This window comes from Podarcis muralis, chromosome 10 (genome assembly GCF_964188315.1).
Source record: "Podarcis muralis chromosome 10, rPodMur119.hap1.1, whole genome shotgun sequence".
In the NCBI taxonomy this organism is placed as follows: Eukaryota; Metazoa; Chordata; class Lepidosauria; order Squamata; family Lacertidae; genus Podarcis; species Podarcis muralis.
The window spans coordinates 58,010,466-58,033,849 of record NC_135664.1 but is presented as its reverse complement, the minus strand read 5'-3'; the positions used below and the strand labels follow the sequence as shown (position 1 = coordinate 58,033,849).

The 23,384-nt window shown below is 44.8% G+C and overlaps 1 protein-coding gene across 4 annotated transcripts in view; it reads left to right on the top strand.

Annotated features, from left to right (window-relative positions):
• Positions 1 to 10,030: 10,030 nt before the first annotated feature.
• Positions 10,031 to 23,384, top strand: part of LOC114605349 (sodium- and chloride-dependent betaine transporter-like) — a 47,755-nt gene continuing 34,401 nt past the window's right edge. The window contains exons 1-4 of one of the 4 annotated variants that reach the window (XM_077935130.1): positions 10,031 to 10,289; positions 18,363 to 18,574; positions 20,234 to 20,368; positions 21,992 to 22,132. In XM_077935130.1, coding sequence (XP_077791256.1) covers positions 18,367 to 18,574; positions 20,234 to 20,368; positions 21,992 to 22,132 — 484 coding nt within the window. In that variant the 5' untranslated portion in view covers positions 10,031 to 10,289; positions 18,363 to 18,366. Of the gene's footprint in view, positions 10,290 to 12,968; positions 13,181 to 18,362; positions 18,575 to 20,233; positions 20,369 to 21,991; positions 22,133 to 23,384 lie in introns of those variants that run through there. The other 3 variants (XM_077935129.1, XM_028746521.2, XM_077935128.1) reach the window with 3 other exon arrangements.

Sequence of the window (23,384 nt, the reverse complement as noted above, 5' to 3'; positions counted from 1 at the left end):
CAGGTTCAACCTATTGGCGCCTCCAGGTGTGGCTAGGAATGCCCCCTACCTGAACCCCTGGAGCTCCACTGCCTGTCAGTGTAGACAGTTTTGAATGACACCCTACCAAGGGTCTGACTTGGTATATAAGGCAGCTTGCTATGTTCCTACCAGGCAAAAATAAATAAATGACCATTTGAGCACATATAGCTCCCATAATGTCTTACTGATTAGCTTTGTGGGTGGTATCCCTCAGCAATCTCTCACAGCAGCAGCAACTGGGATTGCATTTTAAATAAAATTATAAACTTCACTCTAGCAGCCACAAGGTGTCCCTAGCTCCTTTTGGTGATCTAGGTGCGCTGCACAGCAATCGGATTGGAATTTGGGAAAAGCAATTTAAATGAACTTTAAACAGTTGGATTCAAGGGTGATGCTGAGTCTTCCGCAGCAACAGGATTCCTTTACACTGCAGAGAGTCCAAAATATGCGCATGGCATGTACTGTATTTCCTGATCCCAAAGCATCATCCTAAGGGTTCTTTTTTTAAAAAAATGACTCTATGATGGCTGAGTACCCTTGGGGAACTTATTCACGAGAAAGGCTTTGGGAGTAAACCCTGAGGAAAAATCTATACCCACTGCCTTGCAGGACATATTCAGGAGAAGAAAAGGCTAAGGAGTAAATCCTACCCACATCTGGAGTGGAGTCCCTAACATGGTTGAATGGTGCCTTGTACGTCTCCTTCCAGCAACTCCTGCAGCCAAGTTGGGCCAAGCATATTGCTCTGCTTTCCTTTTGGACCACATCAGTGAGGCTGGGTAGCCCAGGACCTCCATACACGCTGCTTGTGTCTCAGAGAGGTGACTGCAGCAAAATCAATGCAGGAGGCAGCAGTTACAAGCTACGAGTCTCTGCAGCCACAGAGAATCAGCGCTGTGATTCTCCAGCGGTTTGACTTAATCCCCGGAGGCACACTCCATTGTCTCTCGAGACAGACAGTTGCCAACAACAACAACAACCCTTGGGGAACCCAGCTTTCCTGGGTACCCAGTCACTATAGCTCCCACGGTGTCTGATTGGGTAGGATTAATCAGATGGGATGAATCCAGTCAATGAATGGATGGTACATATAGAAATATAACTTAAAACTGGCAAGTGGTGTTTATTTCTTCATTATACAAGTGGGGAGCCTTTACACCCCCCAGGTATTGCTAAACTACAACTTCCATCATCCCTAGCAAGCATGGCCAATAGCAAGGGGTGATGGGAATTGTAGTTTAGCAACACTTGGTGCTTTTTTAGCTGCTCTGGAATGTGTTTTTGAGTATGGTTTTGCCCAAGGTAAGGTGCAACACCCACCTTACCTTCAAGGAATGGTGTGTTTGCACATGTAGGACCTGCACCATGTAGGACAGGGCACCTCAATGTCAGGATGTTCTCCTGTTCAGGCTTCCTGCCAACTTGCAAAAAGTGTGAGGAGCTCAAGCAGAACATTCTCTACTCCCTCCCATTTTCCATTTTCCTTCTCCAACAAACACCCAGTTCTCCCTGTGTGTGTTGAGGTTCCTTTGGTTTTTGGCCCCAATAGTGTTGTTGTTTTTTTTTAAAAAAAGGTTTTGTTTCTACATCTGCAAACGCCTGCTCCCCTGTGTAAGTGAATGCCTCCTTCTTTCTCAGAGGTCTCATTCTAGCTCTATTTTTTGTCAGCACTCATCATCCGAGTTTGCTATTAGAGGGAGTGATTAATGATCTAGCAGGAATCTTCTCATCTGTCAGACGGTGCTGCTGTTTTGGTTCCCTGCCTAAGACAATCTTGGCGACACAGAAGAGCTGCCACAGTGTCTATGATGCCAGGAGGAGCTGCCACAGCACAAGGATTTTCAATGCTGCATCTCCCCTGTGTTTTGGGGAGACTTCTTCCATGCCTCCTGAGATGCACTGCAGCACACAAGGGGTTCCTTGGCAGGAAGGCAATTCAGAAATACTCCAAGTAAATAAATGATGGAGCCTTCTGCATTATCTATAAGGACTGCAGACTTCCTGCTGTTCAGAGGGCTTTACCCTAAATGTTCGATTGCCAGGCAGAATTCTAAACCTCCAAAAAGAAGAGAAGAAATATTTTCATTTTGCAGTTGGATATGGAGGGTGTTTTTAGGTGTCCAAATGGAATACCTGCTGGCCTGGTTCATGACTTAGGCATAGGAGTGTTATGTTACAACTGGCTCAAAGTTTAGAAAAGGATGGGCTGCTCCATGTTACAGAACTGGCTTGGACAGCTGTTTATTGTCCAGGACAGCTGTTTATCAGCTCCATCTGGTACGCAGGCTAAGACCCTATCTGCCCACAGACTGTCTCGCCAGAGTGGTGCATGCTCTGGTTATCTCTCGCTTGGACTACTGCAATGCGCTCTACGTGGGGCTACCTTTGAAGGTGACCCAGAAACTACAATTAATCCAAAATGCGGCAGCTAGACTGGTGACTGGGAGTGGCTGCCGAGACCATATAACACCGGTCTTGAAAGACCTACATTGGCTCCCAGTATGTTTCCAAGCACAATTCAAAGTGTTGGTGCTGACCTTTAAAGCCCTAAACAGCTTCAGCCCAGTATACTTGAAAGAGCTTCTCCACCTCCATCGTTCTGCCTGGACACTGAGGTCCAGCGCCGAGGGCCTTCTGGTGGTTCCACTGCTGCGAGAAGCCAAGTTACAGGGAACCAGGCAGAGGGCCTTCTCGGTAGTGGCGCCCGCCCTGTGGAACGCCCTCCCACCAGATGTCAAAGAGAAAAATAACTACCAAACTTTTAGAAGACATCTAAAGGCAGCCCTGTTTAGGGAAGCTTTTAATGTTTAATAGATTATTGTATTTTAGTGTTTTGTTGGAAGCCGCCCAGAGTGGCTGGGGGGACCCAGCCAGATGGGCGGGGTATAAATAATAAATTATTATTATTATTATTATTATTATTATTATTATTATTATTATTATTATTATTATTATTGAAACCAGAGCTACAGAAGCTGCAGATGAAAAGCCTCTGTGCACACTTTGGAAACTGGTTGTGGGCATTGCAGAGCTGATGCCAGCCACCTGCCTGGACCTTCCTGTGGTGTAAGCTGTGCCAGGCATAGAGAGGTAACCAGCAGCACCATTGGTGGTGCCATTTCTGTGCACATATTGTACTGCAGGGACTTTCAGAGGCCATCAAGTGCACCGCTGTGCCTTTGGAAAATCTCAGAGCTCTTGAGCCCTAAAATCACTGGTGGTATCTCTTCCCCAGATTTCAGGCGACAGAATGGAAAGCTTAAAACATCTGCTTGCTTGTTTCCCCAGCCTTTGAGTAACAAATCCCTTCTCTGACTTTCAGCTTACATAGCATAATCTTGACAAGTGGATCCTTTGGCAGTCTCCTCTTCATGGAGATGCAGCTTTCCCCACCTATATTTCTTCTCTACTCTTGAGGGGGGGGGGGAATGTAGTTTCCATATAAACTAAAATAAATTGGAAAGAGAGCTCCACTAAAGCCTAGGCTTAGGGCACCATTCACGTTTAAAGCGCTATGATATGACTTTAAACAGTCATGGCTTACCCCATGGAATTCTGGGAGCTGTTAAGGGTGCTGAGAGTTTCCTGTGAAAAGGGATTTACTCTTAAAAGACCCTGAGAATTGTAGCTCTGGGAGGGGAATAGAGATCTAGCAATTGTTAACAGCCTTAACTGCAGCTCCCAGAATACTTTGGGGGAATGTCATGACTGTTTGAAGTGTCATGACAGTGTTTTAAATGTGTGGGATGTGTGTGACCTAGGTCTAGAGTCAGGCCACAGAAAGATAACTGGCTTTCCTGATCCTTAAATATAATGGACTGCAGCTCTTGTTCATTCAACCTTCCCCAAGCAGGCATTAGCTGTGTCACAGATGAACACCTAGAACCTCTATAACAGGACATGTATCCAGATGCCTTCACACAACACATTTTTAGCTGTTTACAGATTTCTTGCTGAAAGAGTAATGTGTGAAATGTCTAAAAAGCAACAAATGTGCTTTATAAATGCACATATCACACAGGTGGGCACATCAGGGGACTGTGATTGGCTAATGACCCACAAGCCCACATTTAATTGGTATGGTGACTCATTGATTTATTATCACATGAATTTTGGACCTTAGGTCTTCAGCAGCTGCCTGCTTCATGCATTTTAACTTCAGCTTTGCCAATTTTATAACCATGACTTGAGGCACCCAAGCAAAAAATTACTTAACTCCTATGAGCACCTTATGGCAAATGCTCACTGGATCTTCTGTCAGCTGCCAGAGAGTGGTTCCCAAGCGTTAAAATGTAAGACTTGAGCCTTTCCAAAGTTCAGCTGCAGATGTCAACCCAACATTATAACCGTTGTATATAAGTTGTAAGTGATATCCATCATACCAGTTAAGGATTGTAACCAATAATTATTTTGGGTTTACTTATGGAGCCTGCAACCCACTTGCACAGGTGAGCCACAGATTGGGAAGTGCTGAGTTAGAGACCTGGATTCCAAGTGCTTAGCAACTGATGTAGCACATCAAATCCAAACCACGTGTATATTATCTGGAGGACGTTTCAGAATGCAATCAAGCACATAGAGAACAAATAAGAACTCAAATACTGCATCTAGACTGAGGTTGGTTTTTTTGACCGGCATCTTTCCAAAACCCACAACTTGCCGGCCAGGTTCATGATGATTGACAAGAGCAAACCTAAGCCAAAGAAGCAAGGAAGTGGAAAAGGGTATACCAAGCACAGAAGTACCACAGGTGGAAGTCCAACCATGGGCAATGCAGGAATCTCAGCTATAGCATCCATGACAGATGGCCATCCAACCTCTGCTTAAAAACCTTGAAGGAAGGAGAGTCCACAACCTCCCGAGGGAGACTGTTCCACAGTTGAACAGCTCTTGTGTGGGATAACAATTGTTTGGTGCATAGTCACATAACTTCCCCTGAAACAAATCAGAATGAATGATCGCTGAACAGCCAGCATTATATAACGTCCCCATAAGCTTTTGCAAACAAATCAAGATTAATTCTCAATTAATAGGTGGCCTGGAGCTGACCTCTGTGTGGACTTCTGCTTTCTCTGTCTCCAGCACAAGGCTTGTGCGACAGGAAGGGAGTTCCCTGGAACATCTCCCAATGGATCTTTCAGAAAGACATCCGCAGTGTTAACAGACCAGGTGGGAGGGCCGTGAGTCAGCCCAAGCAGTTCTATTAAAATCTCTGCACCTGTTTCAGGAAGAAAAGGGCCAAGCAGAATAGGAGACAGAGGAGGCTCTGCCAGCTGGCAAGAGATGAATAGAGGAAGAAGAGGGCTTGTCGGAAGAAGAAAACTGCTGAGATGGAGCTTGTTCCCATTGTTAGGTTTAGTATTTGGTAAGACAGGAAGGAGACTGCAGCACAACACAGGTTGTGGAAGAATAACTGAATCCCGACTCAAACATTGGGATTAATCCAGCAGTGGGTGGTGGTGTCAGTCAGGGATGGTAGGGAGGAAGACAGCCGGTCTACTGGTAGGGGGAGAGACAAAAGCAGGCAGGTGGGAACTGGCTGAGGGCAGACTTGAGGCTGGTGGGGCAGTGGTCCATTCACCCTCATGGACCAGCCCCCAGCAGATTAGTCTTCTGCCATGTCTGGTGTGCAGTTAGCAGGCCAAATGGAGATATTTTGCATAGGGACAGTAAAGAATGCTGGGAATGCATGTAGTTTTTGATACCATAAAAGGTAAAGGTAAAGGGACCCCTGACCATTAGGTCCAGTCGTGGCCAACTCTGGGGTTGCAGTGCTCATCTTGCTTTATTTGCCGAGGGAGCCGGCGTACAGCTTCCAGGTCATGGCCAGCATGACTAAGCCACTTCTGGTGAACCAGAGCAGTGCATGGAAACACCATTTACCTTCCCGCCGGAGCGGTATCTATTTATCTACTTGCACTTTGAGGTGCTTTCTAACTGCTAGGTTGGCAGGAGCAGGGACCGAGTAACGGGAGCTCACCCTGTCGTGGGGATTCGAACCGCCAACCTTCTGATCAGCAAGCCCTAACCTCTGTGGTTTAACCCACAGTGCCACCCGCGTCCCTTTTGATACTATAGTGATTTTTAAATAAAGCAAGAATTGGGGTGTATGGGGTGTTGGGGGACACAGTGTGCTCCTTGTGGGGTAGTTTGACCACTTTTGGTCCCCACCCTGTACTCAGCTCTCACCTGTGGCTCCTAGAAACTGCCATCACACAACAGCAGTCACATCCTGGGAATGGCTTCAACTGGCCGGCTAAACCAGGTGAGGGTAGCCAATGGGTCTCAAACTCTTGGTGAGTTAGGAACTCCCCTTGCATTTGAAGACAGGCTCTGAGAGATTGAGTGGATGAGATCAACAGTGGGTCCAACAGTCAAGAAAGCAGTTTCTGCACATGTTGTAGAGGAAAGTGAGGGGCAGACAGGGCCTGTCAACTTGGGAAGGTAGCGCACCTAGGAGAAGGAAAACTCTGATCCTTCAAGATGACGGCATACATTTAAAAGCAACATTATAAAATGCAATGTAATAAAAGCAAATTATTTTAAAACAATAATTAAAATACACCCAAACACATTTAAAACCAGCAATTAAAAACAGCCTGCCCTGACAGCGGTCCAGTGATCAGCATTGTATATACCTTAATTTTTGGAATAAGGTCTTAGCCTGTTGGTGGAAGGATAACAAAGAGGGAGCCAAGGGAGCCATTATTGGGAGAGAATTTCATAATGTGGGAGCAACCATGGAAAAGGCTCTCTCTTCTGATGATGATGGAACAGAGAGAAGGTGCTCACTCAAAGATCTTATCACCTCGTCAGGTTCATAGAACCACATAGGGCTTTATAAGTCACAGCCAGCACTTTGAATCGTGCCCAGAAATTAGTAGTTAGTGAAATTGTTTTAACCAAGGGTCAGGGTTGGGGCTTTGTCTTCTGTAATTAAAGGTGACTGGGGCCTCTCCTTTCAGAGGATATTTTATAAACTTCCTAATTTGGCTAGAACAATATAGGTGGCAGCACTAACTGACTTTTAAACTTTTCGATTACAGATCGACAAACTTCTGTCCGTTGAACCCTATTATTGCACTTTGGAACTTTTTTTGTCAACAAAGTTTTTAAATAGATTGTGTAGCCATGTGGCAAGGATAGCAAATTCCCAAATGAACTTTGTATAGTATTCCCTACAAATACTATGGTTTTCTAATCCTTGTCATAGGATCTCCTCATTCATGCAAATCTTCAATTTTTGACTCTCTGCTGTGATTCCTTCAGCAGAAGAAGATTGCCTCTTTAAAGAGTCTTGTTTAAACAATTAGCTTCTTTAAAACGTTGGCATTTTACTCTAGACCCCTGCCATAAGCAATGATGCCTCTTCAACATTGCTTTTTTTATTAAAGCAAACCATCTGGCTGCCTAATCATATTTCAATGAAAAAGTTATTGTATGGGGTAAAATGGTTTGGTGGAATTTTTATATAGATATAAAAAGAGTATCAGGTACCTAGTGTGGTTTTAAAAGGGTTTAGGATATGACCCATGGGTCTACTGTTCATTGAGAAAGTACCCCTAGTTTCGAAAGTGGTTTGCCATTTAGTATTCAAGGTCTGCTGCCTTGCATCTTCAAGCCCAGAAGAAGAAGAAGAAGAGGAGTTTGGATTTGATATCCCGCTTTATAACTACCCGAAGGAGTCTCAAAGCGGCTAACATTCTCCTTTCCCTTCCTCCCCCACAACAAACACTCTGTGAGGTGAGTGGGGCTGAGAGACTTCAAAGAAGTGTGACTGGCCCAAGGTCACCCAGCAGCTGCATGTGGAGGAGCGGAGATGCGAACCCGGTTCACCAGATTACGAGTCTACCGCTCTTAACCACTACACCACACGGGTTCTCATTTCTTCTCTGATGTATCATATGAAAATACAGCTGAGGGAAGAGTGGAATATAAGATATCATAGTCAAGATCAGGAATGTATAGTAGTCAAAGGAGAAATTGTATTTGTTAGGTAAACTAATTGAAAACAAGTCGGACCCAGAGCCTGTTTGCCATGTTGTTCTCAGCATCCTGGCCACTGGGAATAAAGGCTGTGGCATCCAACATTCGGCTGCTGTGTTCCCTCACCCCACTTTTCTGGTCATGCAAACTGACCCAGTCTCCTCCTTATTTATGTCTTTTAATAATATCTATGGGCATTTCAAGGCAGTGGTTCAGGGAAGGTGCTCTAATATTAGAAGGGTCAAGTGGGTGCAACCGGGCGTGGTGCAAAACGTACAATAGCAAATAATGTGAATATTGTATGAAGGGTTTATCAATTCGGAAAGGCGTGGGAGGGCCCTTATTGCCAGATGTTTTAAAAAGAGCATAGCTTCTGTTTGCTTAACTTAACTGTGCCATTCTGGAATGTTGCTGATTAGCAATATGCACTGGGAACTAGAGAGTAATCGCTTTTTAAAGAACCTGGCCCTGATTTGGATGTGGTATAGTGGTTAAGCCGTGGGATTTGGAACAGGGAAAATCTGGGTTCAGCTCTCTGATCAACCATCAATTCTCTGGGTTACCTTAGGCAACCCATGACTCTTGGCCAAGATACTATAACAGGATTGTTTTGGAGGATGAACCCATGAATAATGCCCTGATTTCCTTGGAGGAAGCAAGGCATACAATTAAGAAACTTGCAGCTCAGAGGTCCACTACAATTGTCTGTCCCCTTGCCAGCCCTTACATTAAATGCTAGTTTTATGGCCCTGGCTGCGTGCCCTAGTCTCTGCAGCCAGTTGTTGAACATTAGTTTCCCAGCTTTTAGAAATGTCCATTCTGGCTGCATAAAGCCAATTAGATATTTATGTGACATTCCTTCATTCTCCCCTTCCCATACATTTAGCAAGCTCTTGCTTTGTAAATTTCATTCCTTGAAAATTAACTCCCAGTGCAATGCCAGCACATGTGAAGATATAAGCCTCTTTGATTGCATTCCCTACCGCTGTATCCATTTACGAATTTTCATAAATAAGTATCCTGTATGAAGTTTCCCAAATTGTTGCCAGGATGGACTTGATGGGCTGTTTCTTCTGCAATCTAACCAAAGCTAATAACTTTTAAATCCTGTTTATTCAACAAACAAACAAACATTTATTTTATTTATTTCCCAACTCAACTTGGGTCGAGGCGTGATTCGCTTGTCGGCCTCTGCCTCTCATTTTAAACTGCCTTCCAGGGTTGTTGTGAGGGTAACACACTGCCATCCTGAGCATTTTTGAGGCAGGAGAGTGGAGAATAGAAATGAAGTGGATAAATCCAATGCCATAGTTGCAAGACACAGGCCCACTTTGCAGCTCAGTTTCGTTGTCCATTCAAACAGCAATAATGTGGTAGCATTCAGGAAGAATTACACAGCAAATTAAAGCAGCATGAACCCACTGCTGCTGCATTATTATGGTGCAAGAACACCCCCCACAAGGTCATGCCCACACCATACATTTATTTTTGCAAAACACTTAGAGGTAGGTGTGTGTGTGTTTTACAATCAAGTGGTACAGAAATCTTGCTTAAAGAAATACATTCACAGCACCTGGCTTCCTCCAGAGAATCCCGGGGACTGTAGATTACACCCCACAGAGCTACAATTTCCAGCACCCTTTAAAAAAAAAAGCCTATGGTTCCCAGGATTATTATTTTTTTTTGGGGGGGGGGAAAGAGCTATGTGCTTTATACATGCTAGAAATGTATGGTTCCAGTAGTAACCTCCCTCCTTCCCTCCCTCTTTGACAGCCAATTGCGATGCCTTTTTACTTGGGCACAAGTCCCACGGAGTTAACTTTCTAGCAAGCACATTTATGACGGCACAAGTCGCATGTGTGAAAAACGCCCCCTCAGTGTTGTGAAATGATCACGGTCTCCACATTTTTGGCCTGCCTGCTGGCCTCCCTCCCTCCTTCTCCTCTCACTGCTTCATAAAGAGAAGTATTATAAGGCAATCCGAGAGAGAGAGAGGGCCCTTTCTCCCCCCCTCTTCAGAAATGCATATACACACCCTGACCCTCCACCCACAAGAGAACTCTGGTGATAATTCGCTTGGAATATCTCATGTAAGGGGAGGGAAAAGAGGAGGAGAGAAAGAGGAGAGAGAAGGGTTTGTTTGCTCAGCCAACTCTCTCTCCCTCTCTCTTTAGTGGCTCCGGATTTGCTTTTCCCTTAATATTTTGTTGATGTTGTGGCATTCCCCAGCTGGTTTGCGGTGACCTAACAGGAACAAGACGGAGGCGTTTGTGGGACCTCGGGTGAGTGGCTTTTCCTTTTGCCTGTCACTGATTTTGGTGCCCTGCTTCAGTCGGAGAAGCCTTGAGAACCAGCACAATGCAACATGGGAAATTGTACCGGAGGCAGAAATGCTTTGGCCCAGGGAGAGTAGACTAACAGCGCAATCCTAAGCCCCTCTGTGTTCAGTGGGGCTTTGGCCCCATCGGCAATATACGTTCAAAACAGCACCATGCCACTTTAAACAGTCATGACTCCCCTGCAAAGAATCCTGGGTGGTCTAGTTTGTAAAGGGTGGTGAGTGTTGTTAAAAGGTAAAGGTACCCCTGCCCGTACGGGCCAGTCGTGTCCGACTCTAGGGTTGTGAGCTCATCTCACTTAAGAGGCCGGGAGCCAGCGCTGTCCGAAGACACTTCCGGGTCACGTGGCCAGCGTGACGAAGCTACTCTGGCGAGCCAGCACCAGCGCAGCACACGGAAACGCTGTTTACCTTCTTGCTATAAAGCGGTCCCTATTTATCTACTTGCACTTAGGGGTGCTTTCGAACTGCTAGGTGGGCAGGAGCTGGGACGGAAAGACGGGAGCTCACCCCGCCGTGGGGATTCGAACCGCCGACCATACAATCGGCAAGTCCTAGGCACTGAGGTTTTACCCACAGCAGGAGACCCCTATTCCCCAACATGCGTAGTTACAATTTACAGAGTGATTTAACAGTCAATGCCTGTTCCCAGGGGATTCTGGGAAGTGCAGCTCCACGTGTGCCTAGGATTGCAAGCTGATAAAATGAATTGGCCTTGAGGGAACTCTAAGCATGATTCCCCCCCCCTTTTTCCACTCTTTTCCACTGAGGAGCCCTAAGGAAAATGGTGTTGGGAGTAGGGATGGATGAGAAATCTGATTCAGTTCCCATTTGAAGATGAACCCACCAAAATTTCACTTTCTGAAACAATATGCAAACAGAGACCCAGCCATTTTCTGAAATCCACACTTCTCTGAATTTTCAGTGCAGCCAAGTAATGCGTACAAAAATAAATAAATGCATATACTAGGGTAAAAATGCACATGTCAGTGGAAAACACCCGCCAAAATGTGTTATATTAAGGAAAATTGCTTTGCAAAATTGCGTATATTGGGAGAAATTCTCATTTAAAATGCTGGTGAATATTCACAAGGGCCATTTAAAAAGAATCACACACTTATGTGGAAATGTGGAGAACTGAATTTAAGGTTAGAAAAATGAAAAACGTGGAGAAACTGAAATGGACAGGCTCCCTTATACCTAGTGATGGAAATGGAGAGGAACAGGGCAATGAAGAAGTTGTATGTGGGTGTGGAAGGACAGGCCATGACAGGGTCAAGCAATATGAATCACAGGCTAGAAATGAATTGTGAAACACTGCAGACTGAAGGCCCAGTGGTGTGTGTGTACATGTATGGAAAACAGCAGACCAGACTCCAAGAATTTGTTTTCATTTCACTGAGGTTGAGAAATCACATTGCTTCCCTGAAAGCAAGCACCTTGGGGAAAACATGGTTTGGTGTTTGGTGTGTGTGTGAGAGCCAGGCTAATGCCTCTGTGAAACAAATCTAGGCTCCTTGATATATTCTTTTTATTGTGCATCCATAATGATTTGGTCTCATGATGTTATTGGAGGGGTCATATGCAATACCATTGGCACTTGCCAACGTTTGGGGGCAGGGATACTGCTCCATTCACACCTCTTGCCCCCATGATAGAGGGGACCCAGGGTCGTGTGACATCAGTGCAATGTATGTGCATGCCTCACGGTGTGCAAGCATGACATCAGAATACACGTTTGTGCCCATGTTTTTGCCCTCAAATGAGCACACATCAGCCCAGTGCTGGGCCGCCCATGAGGCAAAGTGAGGCGACTGCCTTGGGCAGCAGAATCCATGGGGCAGCAGATCCCAAGATGTATATCTTATTTCCCACCCCCTCCTCTTCCTGATGTAGCTTTTCATGCACCCATTTTTTCCCTGGTGGAGAGGAGGATGCCATTCTGTGGTTTGCCTCAGGCACCCAAATGTCTTGAGCAAGCCGTGCATCATCCCATGCGAGGTTTATTGCTGCATATATCAATTTGTCTGTATGTGAGCCTGCAGCAGATAATTTTAAAGAGTTCCTAAAGGAAGTCCCTTATCTACTGACCTTAATATTGCTGCTGTGAGCACAGTTGCGCCACTCCTTCAACTAGCAATTGCTGATACAAGGTGTCAAACCTTGGACTTTACCTCTGGGGCTGTTCCTCAACCAGGCTTGGCAGGCCTGTTCTGAACACTGGCAAAGAGAGTTGCTTCCATAGAGATGTGGGCAGAGATTAACTTGGCCAAAAGTCACTTGGGATGAACTGCAAATGTCTCGATTGCTTAGCAGATTGACTCTCTCACCTGCATAGGTGTGCAGCAGGACAGCCCACCCACCACAGGGAATTGCGGGCAGTCCAGAGTGCACTGTTGATGATCCCTCATCTCAACCATGCAGGAATGCAGGAATCTCAAATACAGTGGTACCTTGGGTTAAGTACTTAATTCGTTCCGGAGGTCTGTTCTTAACCTGCCACGCTGCCGGAGCACGATTTCTGTTCTCATCCTGAAGCAAAGTTCTTAACCTGAAGCACTATTTCTGGGTTAGCGGAGTCTGGAACCTGAAGCGTATGTAACTCGAGGTACCACTGTAAAGCATTTAACAGATGGCCATCCAACCTCTGCTTTAAAATCTACAAGGAAGGGGAATCCTTTGTGGTCATCCCCATTGTGTTGGTGTATCTTTTATGGGACTTTGTTGATTTTATTGCTGCATGTATGAACAGGAATTGAAGGCATGAGCGTGCTACAGTGCAATCCTCTGCATATTTACTCAGAAGTAAATCCTACCAAGTTTGCTTACTCCCAGGTAAGTGTGCATTGGATTGAAGTTTTAATTAAGGATCCCAAAGTGCAATCTGCAAACTCAAAATGGAAGGTCCCCTGCCTTCCATTTCGGAAATGATCATTCTTTCTAGACTAGCTCTTATAGTGTCCATACATAGTATCCTTGGGGGAAAAGGTGTTTTGCAAAATTTCTGGAAATGGGAATGCAGAGTCCTCCCCTTAGGTGTCTAGGCAGCAATATATACTGCATACAAACGCTTATAATGTAAACATGATACCCTTGTCTTATACGGAAAACTTTTTAATTGGACTGCTGTCTCCCCGAGGGGGACCCAATTTGGATTGGAATGGGGGTGCTATGGCTGCTGGAGGTGAGGAAATGCAACACATTTTTAAAAAGGATGAAAGAGGGTGCATATTTGAATAAATTTTGCATATGCTAATGTATACCTATAAATGTGGATTTAGGAACACACACACACACACACACACACACACACACACACACACAATATTATAGAATAAACATAAATAAATGCATCACACCATACTGGGAAAGACTGCGACTAGAGGCATGTGCAGGATTGCAATTTCCAGGTGGGATGCATAAAAGGTAAAGGGACCCCTGACCATTAGGTCCAGTCGTGGTCAACTCTGGGGTTGCGGCGCTCATCTCACTTTATTGGCCAAGGGAGCCGGCGTACAGCTTCCAGGTTATGTGTCCAGCATGACTAAGCCGCTTCTGGTGAACCAGAGGAGCGCACGGAAACGCCGTTTACCTTCCCGCCAGAGCTATACCTATTTATCTACTTGCACTTTGACGTGCTTTCGAACTGCTAGGTGGGCAGGAGCAGGGACCGAGCAACGGGAGCTCACTCAATTGCGGGGATTCGAACCGCCGACCTTCTGATCGGCAAGCTGTAGGCTCTGTCGTTTAACCCACAGTGCCACCTGCATCCCTTGTGGGATGCATACAAACCAGCAAACTCAGGTTGCACGATTATAGTTGAATGGGAGGTCCTGCGTTACCAGCCAACTTGAAATTGCAAACTTTTTGCAGTAAATAAAATGAAGGGGGAATGGAAAACGAGCAAGGTCCCAGCCAATGAAGAATGGTAATTTAAACTGATGGAATATGCAAAGCTTGCAGATTTAACATGTAGAGTAAGAGAACATGAAGAGAACATGAAGAATGAAGTAAGGGAACATGAAGAGAACATGAGGAATGTACATTTAAAGAAGTCTGGAAAATGTTTACTGAATATATGGTGAAAATTGTGTTCATTTAAAAACGTTGGTAGCATTAAGATAAATTCAACAGTGTAAATAAGTTTTGATGGATGTAACAATAGATTACTGGATGGTTTGGTTCATGTAAAATATGCAGGAATGTATGATATGCAAAATGAACCATGGAAAGAGAAGAAGGAAAGTCATTGATTTAAGGTTGTTTAAATGGTTATTTTGAAATGTAAATAATTTTTTTTATTGATTATATATATATGAACAGCACATGCACACATGCACCTGCAGGTGCACGGATCCCTACCTTTCCATCTAGGCATGCAAGAGGCAAGATCCTATTCCTGCACCAGCAAAAGCTGCATGAAAGCACCAACCAGAGGTGGGGAAAGGTGTAGCCTGGGGAGTGGGTATGGGCTGGAGAGAGTCCTGAGGGCCAGTTAGAGAAGCCCGGAGGGCCACATTTGACCTCCAGTTGGCTTGAGGTTCCCCATGTTGTAGCTTGTGCAGGGATTTCCATCAGTTTGTCCATTCTGATTCTGATTCTTGTCTACAGAGCTCAGCAAGCCTAGGTCCATCCCTGTAGAGGCGCCAGTAAGGAATGGCGTTGATGAATCCTACAAACAGAGAGACACAATTCAGGCTTTAATCATACTGGACATATGACTTGGGAGTGCTTTGCAAGCATCATGCCACATTATACGATGCGCTTAAAATAGTCTTCTTAGCAATTTCATAGTGGTCTGCGAATTTTGCAATGATAAATCGATCTTACAGAACTCCCCTTTCTCCTCTTGCCTTTAAAAGAATAAGATATAGAAAGCTGACTTATAACACATTTTGGCCAATACGCTCATCTAGCCCAGGGCTGTTTACCTTGACTGGCTGCTGTTCTCCAGGATTTCTCTGGCAGAAGTGATTAAACCTTGAATTTTGTACATACAAAGTTGCAGGAACTTTGAATTCTGATTTCTACAGCAGTATGGATTTTCCAAAAAATTCTGAATGGGGAAATTTTCCAGTAGTTTTTGCTGATGTAAACTACCTTGTGCAAATCTGCATAAGGTCGTTTGCACCAAAAATCTTCCTGCTGCCCTAGAGAGGGATCCAATTTAGCACGTTTGCTTTACTTGCATTTATATGCAGTAAACAAAGTCAAAAACTTTTGAAACTGCCAAGTTGGCTTAATATTATATTTGCACTTGGCATCCATTCATTTCTACTAACAAACTTATGAAATGGACAAAAAAGAATTCTGCAGAAAAGATTCTGCTCCGCATCGCTGTAAGACCGTCAAGGTTTGTGCTTCATCAGAACAAGTGTCTGATCAAGTGTTCTCATAATGCAAGTAAATAGTTATAAAAACAGGTTGGCTTGGGAAACGGGCTTTGTTTTCATCCCTAATAAGCAAATAAATTGAAGTTAGATCTTCTGCTGTCTGCCCGTAATGACATTGCTAATAAGCATTGTCCGAAGCACTGCTCTGCTTGATGATATGCATTTGGCAGACACAAATTGGAATGCGGTGAAGACTGTGACAGTTCAGAAAAGGTTCCATTACAAAGCATTGGCTTTCGTTCACTTGACAAGCCATGGAGCTCTGACGAGATGGAGGAGGCATCTGCGCTGAACAGGCATTTTCCTTAGCTGATCAGCCAGATGGCATGTTTGCAACAGATCTGGATACAGCAGATGACTCTCTTAGCAATCTGAGGATCTTGGAGAAGCAGGGTGGTGTGTGTGTGTGTGTGTGTGTGTGTGTGTGTGTGTGTGTGTTTGCAAGCAGCGAAGCTGATCCTCAGCACAGCAGGTGGCAGGCCATCAGTGAAAAAGGACAAGGTGAAAATAGGGTTCATTGGGTCAGGGTCATTATACAGCAAGCATATCAGGTTTGCTGACACATGCGAGGCACAGACAAGGGAAGGCAATATGGGATAGGACAAGGAGGAGAAGAAGAGGAGTTTGGATTTGATATCCCGCTTTATCACTACCCGAAGAAGTCTCAAAGCGGCTAACATTCTCCTTTCCCTTCCTCCCCCACAACAAACACTCTGTGAGGTGAGTGGGGCTGAGAGACTTCAGAGAAGTGTGACTAGCCCAAGGTCACCCAGCAGCTGCATGTGGAGGAGCGGGGAAACGAACCCGGTTCACCAGATTACGAGTCTACTGCTCTTAACCACTACACCACACTGGCTCTCCACACTGGAGAGGAGGGTGCAGGGCCTGGGATGGAGGAGAGGAAACAGGAGTGAGGGGGAAAGGGGAAAAACACAAATAGTTTTGTGTGCTGCCACCATTCAGCTTCCTGTGGCGGCCCCTCCCTACAACTGCTGCCGCAGGGATTTCTGAGGGAGCATCTTGCCCTGAGGAGAGAAGCAGAAACAACTTCAGGAGTCAGGCTCCCTGCTGCCTTATATAAAGTTTAAAAAGAAAAGATGCTCATTGTAAGGAACTTACGCAAAGTGTCTTGTGAGTTCTGCCTAAAAAGTGGTATATAAATATCTGGAATGAATGAAAAATGGTGCCTTGTAAGAAGGGTTATTGTGTGCCTTGTGGTGCTGGTGGGGTTGTCAATAGAAACTGAAGTTTTTAAATCTTGTCTCACTGCAATTTATCTTATGGTTAGGTATTTGGGATTTTTTAAAAATATAAGTTCAGAATTTGAATCACTGAAATACAACAAGACTGAGTTCAAATTGCACATATAAACCACACTATTTGAATTTAGTCTTTGGATTGAATTAAATATTGGTGTGTTATAATTGTGCAGGCAGTAGGATGCGCACTGTTGTTTTTTTATTTGCAATGATGAATTTTCTTCAGGTTTTTAATCATATACAAAAATGGCTTCACAGATATAAATTAGCTTGCTTTTCACTATTATTGCTTTTACTGATAGATGAAAGTTCTCAAGGTTACTACCAGGGCAAGCCTATATTTGCCTAAGCTGTTGCGAATTAGACTGAAGTGATGCAAAGCTTCTGAGGAATGGTTCAGCTAGATAAGGATTATAGAATCCGTTACTTCTGGTTAAACAGTTACATTCAAAGTTTTAAATTTTAGTTTCATTTTCTTTTCTTTCCTTTTCCTTCCTTCCTTCCTTCCTTCCTTCCTTCCTTCCTTCCTTCCTTCCTTCCTTCCTTCCTTTCTCACTCAAACTCTGGCCATTGCTGATTCACACAGATGTGAAGAAGTGGTTTTAGACCAGTGAGGGCTGTGGATTGAATCCAATGTAAGCCATAATTGGAGTAGACCCATTGGAATAACGGACACGACTTAGGTTTATTCATTTCAATGGGTGTACTATGAATAGAGTAGATACAACCCTGTATCATTTTCCCCACAAAGGTCTGCCTCAAGTATCAATTTCAGTAGTCTATATTTCTCGTTTTTCCAACCTTAAATTCAGTTCTCTACATTGCTGCATATAATAAAAATAAAAATAAAAATAAAAATAAATGTGTGTACCTGCTATACCTGCAGGCCTCAGGTTGTTGCTATTTTTTAAAAAGATCCTCATGAAAATTCACCAGCATTTTAGTGCAAATTTCACTGAATAAATACATTTTTGCATGTGATTTTGACTAATGTACACATTCCTTGCTGATAATTTCACCTAAAATAATGCACTTTTGGATGTTATTTTCATGAATATATTTATTTTTATGCACATCATCTCTAATATATGCATTTTTTTAAATTTTGAAGGATGGCTGTGTTTTAGTTCTCATGTTATTTTGGAAAGTGCAGATTCAATAGATTCACCCTTAGATGCAAACTGGATCCAATGTCACCCTCCTCCCTAGCCCCCCTTATTTTCACTGGCTCACTCCTTGAACATAAGAAACTGTTTGGACAAAGCAAAGCAAAGCAAAGCAAAACAAAACAGCTTGATAGGAATCCTATGAGAATTCCCCATGTCATGTGATCTGCCTTCTCCTCTGCCATCCCTTGCCCTTCAGAGCCATGGAAAGCAAAGGACCTTGGGATGCGGAATCCAGTGGGATTATGGTTGTGCCAGTGGTAGAAGAAAAGCCAGAAGAGAGGAAGGATGAGCTTGAGGACAGAGGACAGTGGACCAACAAAGTGGAGTTTCTACTGTCTGTGGCCGGAGAGATCATTGGTCTGGGCAATGTATGGAGATTCCCTTATCTCTGCTACAAGAACGGAGGTGGTAAGTGTACAGCACCCATAATTTTTCTAGTGCCCTTTATTTCATTGTAGCCGTTGGTCATCAGGAAACAATTAAAAAATAATCGTAACAGCGCATTTTAGCTCGCAATAAAGCAAGCCATATGCAATATGCAGACTAAACATAAAACTCACTATAAAATTTATGACATGCAATGAAGAATCTAATTAAAAATATATCAGATTAAAAAAATCATTAGATAAGATGGTCCCCTTAGCACCTGCTAATCATATTTTGTGCAGCAGATTTATTGCAAAGAGGACTATTTTATGAGCTAGATATTTGTCACAAAGTAGATAACAGATTTCCACAGTCTTGCACAAGACAGTTTTTTTTAAAAAAACCCCTGTGCAATCATTTTTGTGTGTCAAAGAACTGCGAGCTCGGTTCACCCCCTCCCCAGTGGTGGCACCAGAATTTTTTTGGGGGGGAGGAGGACACACATAAGGGGTATAGTATACCATATTTTTCGCACCATAGGACGCACTTTTCCCCCTCCAAAAATGAAGGGGAAATGTGTGTGCGTCCTATGGTGCGAATGCAGGCTTTCGCTGAAGCCTGGAGAGTGAGAGGGGTCGGTGCGCACTGACCCCTCACGCTCTCCAGGCTTCGCACACCTCTCCGCAAGCAGCGGGAGCCCAACGCTGGGCTCCCACTGCTTGTGGAGACTTGCCTGCATGCTGAAGCCTGCGCGCACTCAGCTCAGTGCGTCCAGGCTTCGCGGACCTCTCCGCAAGCAGCGGGAGCACTCCCGCTGCTTGCGGAGAGTTGCCGACATGCCGAAGCCTGCGCGCACTGAGATCAGCGCGTCCAGGCTTCGCGGACCTCTCCGCAAGCAGCGGGAGCGCTCCCACAGCTTGCAGAGAGCTGCCTGTTTGGGGGCTGGGGTCGGGGGAAGCTCGAGCTTCCCCCGCCCCAGCCCTGCGCCTGGGGGGGAAAAATAATTTCCCCCCCTTTATTCCCCCCCAAAAAACTGGGTGTGCCCTATGGTCCGGTGCGCCCTATGGTGCGAAAAATACGGTATCTCTAGGTGGATGAGTTGTGTCCCACATGATCACTGAAAAAACATAGCAGCATATGTTATTGACAGGAGTCCAGCAAAGAGGAGGGGCCAGTGGGAGAGGTGAGCACCTTGTTTGGGTGGGTGCTTGCCTTCCTTGCCCCCTGTTGAGAGATGGGGGGAAGTAGCTGGGGTTATTTTAGAACAGAGAAGAGGTAGTCAGCATAAGGATTGCACTTCCTCACTGCTTCTCTGCTTTTGTTTGTCACTGCCCTCCATTTTGTAAAAACAAAAAATGGTGATGAAACGCTAATACAGTCGTACCTTGGAAGTTGAACGGAATCTGTTCCGGAAGTCCTTTTGACTTCCAAAATATCCAGAAACCAAAGCGCGGCTTCTGATTGGCTGCAGGAAGCCCTGTCAGATTCCCAAAAATGTTCATAAACCGGAACACTCACTTCCGGATTTGTGGTGTTCGGGATCCAAAAAGACTCTTACGACTCTTAATGTGCATTTGTGGAGGCAGCTATTTTGCAAGATCGTTAATCCAGCCCTGTGAAAATATCACTTTCCCCTCTTTTTAACAAAGGTGTTAATAATGAATTTGCTTCAGCTTCTCTCCCTGCTCTCTTTCCCCACAGGTGCCTTCTTCATCCCATACCTCATATTCCTCTTTGCTTGTGGGATCCCAGTATTCTTGCTGGAGACAGCCCTTGGGCAGTATACCGGTCAGGGTGGGATCACTGCCTGGAGACGGATCTGCCCTATCTTTGAAGGCAAGTTGGTAGTACAAGGGAAGTCCTGGTAGCTTTCCACCAAACACGCACTGTACTTTTTGATCTAATTCCCTCTGAGCTCCCCTGCTACAGGGCATGGCTCAGAGCCAGCTGCCATTGTACCTGTTCAGAACTGCAGTCTAAGTCAAAAGGGCGAGTCATTCTGAAGTGTAGATATTGGAGGCAGAGCTGGTTCTCAATACAGAGTCAAAAGGTGGTGGCAAAGGAGCAGCCAGAAGCAGAACAAGTTTAAAACTGCGGAGCCCCTGCCAAGGCAGGTGTGAAAGGACATATATTCAGAGGAGGAAGAAGCGGTGGCAGCAACAAGGAACCACAAGTCTGCAAGTCTTTCTGTGTTTAAGATAAAAACGTGAGCTCCCTGTTTGCAGCAGCAGTGAGGAGTTGAAGGGCGAGGTGATTTCCTGCAAGGCGTTGTTTATGCTAGGAGTGGCAGTTTACGTTGCAGAGATGCAAACTGATCCTGTACAACAGGGATGGGGAACCTCATACAAAGGGCCAAATGTGGCCCTCCAGGTCTCTCTGCCCGGCCCTAGGAACTATCCACAGGCCACACCCCTCATGGCCATTGCTTCACCCCCAAGTGGTTTTGCCTGCCTGGAATGTGTCCCTGAATTCTAGTAATGTTTCTTGCTCGCCTGGATGGAGGATAGAGGTGTGTGTGTGTGTGTGTGTGTGTGTGTGTGTGTGTGTACTAACTTACTGTCTCTGAAAACTTTTACACATCACTTGGGAAGACAGGCGAACTAATACTAGCATACTGGAAGAAGCCTCACCAGTGTTGAAACAATGATTCTTCAACATCAACTTCGTTGGACTGGTCATGTTGTGCGGTTGCCTGATTATCGTCTTCCAAAGCAACTACTCTATTCCAGACTTAAAAATGGAAAGTGTAATGCTGGTGGTCAACAAAAGAGGTTTAAAGACTCTCTCAAGGCAGATTTTTAAAAATGTAGTATAAACACCAACAATTGGGAAACACTTGCCTGCAAGCACTCCAATTGGAGAACAGCCTTTACCAAAGGTGTAATGGGCTTTGAAGACACTCAAACTCAGGATGCAAGGGAGAAATGTGCTAAGAGGAAGGCACACTTGGCAAATCCACAGCGTGATCAACTCCCACCTGGGAACTAATGTCCCCACTGTAGAAGGATGTGTGGATCCAGAATTGGCCTCCACAGTCACTTACAGACTCATTGTTAAAACCATGTTTATGGAAGACAATCTTACTCGGCTACGAGTGATCGCCAAAGAAGAAGACTCTACAAATATGAAATTTGCATCCATTGCCCTGCCCACTGTGAAGCAATGGTTCTGCTCTCCACAGGCATGTGGATCTCACCTGCCTTCAGACCAGAGTGGGAAACTAGTGACCTTCTGGACATTGCTGGACCCCATCAGCCCCTGTGAGCACGGCCTGGGATGATGGCAGTGACACCTGGAGATCCACAGCTTCCCCACCTCTGCTTCTGGCCAGTCTCTGAACTATGTTTGGTCCTATCAGTAACTGAAAACCTAGGTCTTTTTCAATCACAGCTTGGCAGGAAATTGTGGCCCTTTTTTGTCTGTTTTTAACCATCACCTTTATCTCTCTCTGCCACTCAGGAATTGGCTATGCTTCCCAAGTCATCGAATCGTTCCTGAATGTCTACTACATCATCATATTGGCTTGGGCTCTGTTCTACCTATTTAACTCCTTCGCTGCTGTTCTACCCTGGGCCAGCTGCAGCAATACCTGGAACACAGGTACGACTCTGGCAAGATGCCACCTCCTGCATGGCTTTCTGAAGAAATGGAACTGTAGTTCTTCTTACTTTGCTACATAGGTTCAGGCGCAAGATACGTTGGCACACAGAATTAAAAATGCAAATCCTTTTTCTCACCCCCTTGCTGGTGAAAATATAATAAGCAATTGACAATTTAAAGTAGCAAAAAAATTGGCATTTGAATATTGTCACTTCTGATGTGACATTTGTGTCTGTTTATTCTTTAGCGTAGACTGACTGGTTAGACCTATGTAGGACATTATTGGCAGATGATAACATATACTAGGTTGTATCCAATGCTACTCAGAATAGACTTATGGAAATTAATGAACATGGCTAATTTAGGCCCACTAATTTCAATGGGTCTGTTCTGAGTTAGGACTTAGATGGGTAGGTGAATGAACCCCAGATGTTGTGGTTGATACTATTGGAAGAATTCAAAGGCTATCCCAAATCTGTTGGCTGAGGTTTCTCCATCATTCTCTGCCTAAGGTTAGGGATGGCTCTGGACCAAGGCAAGCTAGCGCTTGTGATACATCTTTGTCTTGTCTTTGAGAAGATTTGATACTGCCTATTTTCTCTCTGAGCCCAATCACGATGATAGAGATGTGGGGTGTACCTTTATTTTTTTGATTTTTTATTTTAAAAAGACCTCATGATGTCTTGGAAAGAAAAACCCTTGTGTGAAGAGCTTCCTTACAAGGTTGTGGCTGTTTCAATCTCATGAGTGCAACTCCCAGAGAGTGGTTTTTGTTTTGCTTTTGGGGGTGTGGGGGGAAAAAAAGAGAGAGGAAATACTCACTGCACATTCTTCTCTTTGCTTTCCTCCTTAGATATGTTGTAGTCAATTCTGTTCTGAGTAAAAAAGTCTAGTTCTTTTCCCTTAAAGCCTTTGTGTGCCTGGCTGGTTCCTGGCTTTGTGGACAGCCTTTCTGTGAGCGGAACATGACCTTCTGAACTCATGACTGAAAGGATAAGAATGTTGTACCACTGACCTCCTCACATGGCAATAAACACTGCAACCCCCCCCCCCCCCGCCTGCCTCTCTCTTTCAAGTCGCTGAAGAGACCAGAGTCTCATGCAGTGGGGCTGTGAACTGCACCTTTGTACAGTCAGCCTTTGCTTTATTTCATTTTATTCAGAATCCACAGGGAGAAGCTGGAGAAGCAAGGCCAGAGGTTCCACCTGGCCCCTGAATGCTTCTTGCCTTCTGTTACAGTCTCTTGCCTCTT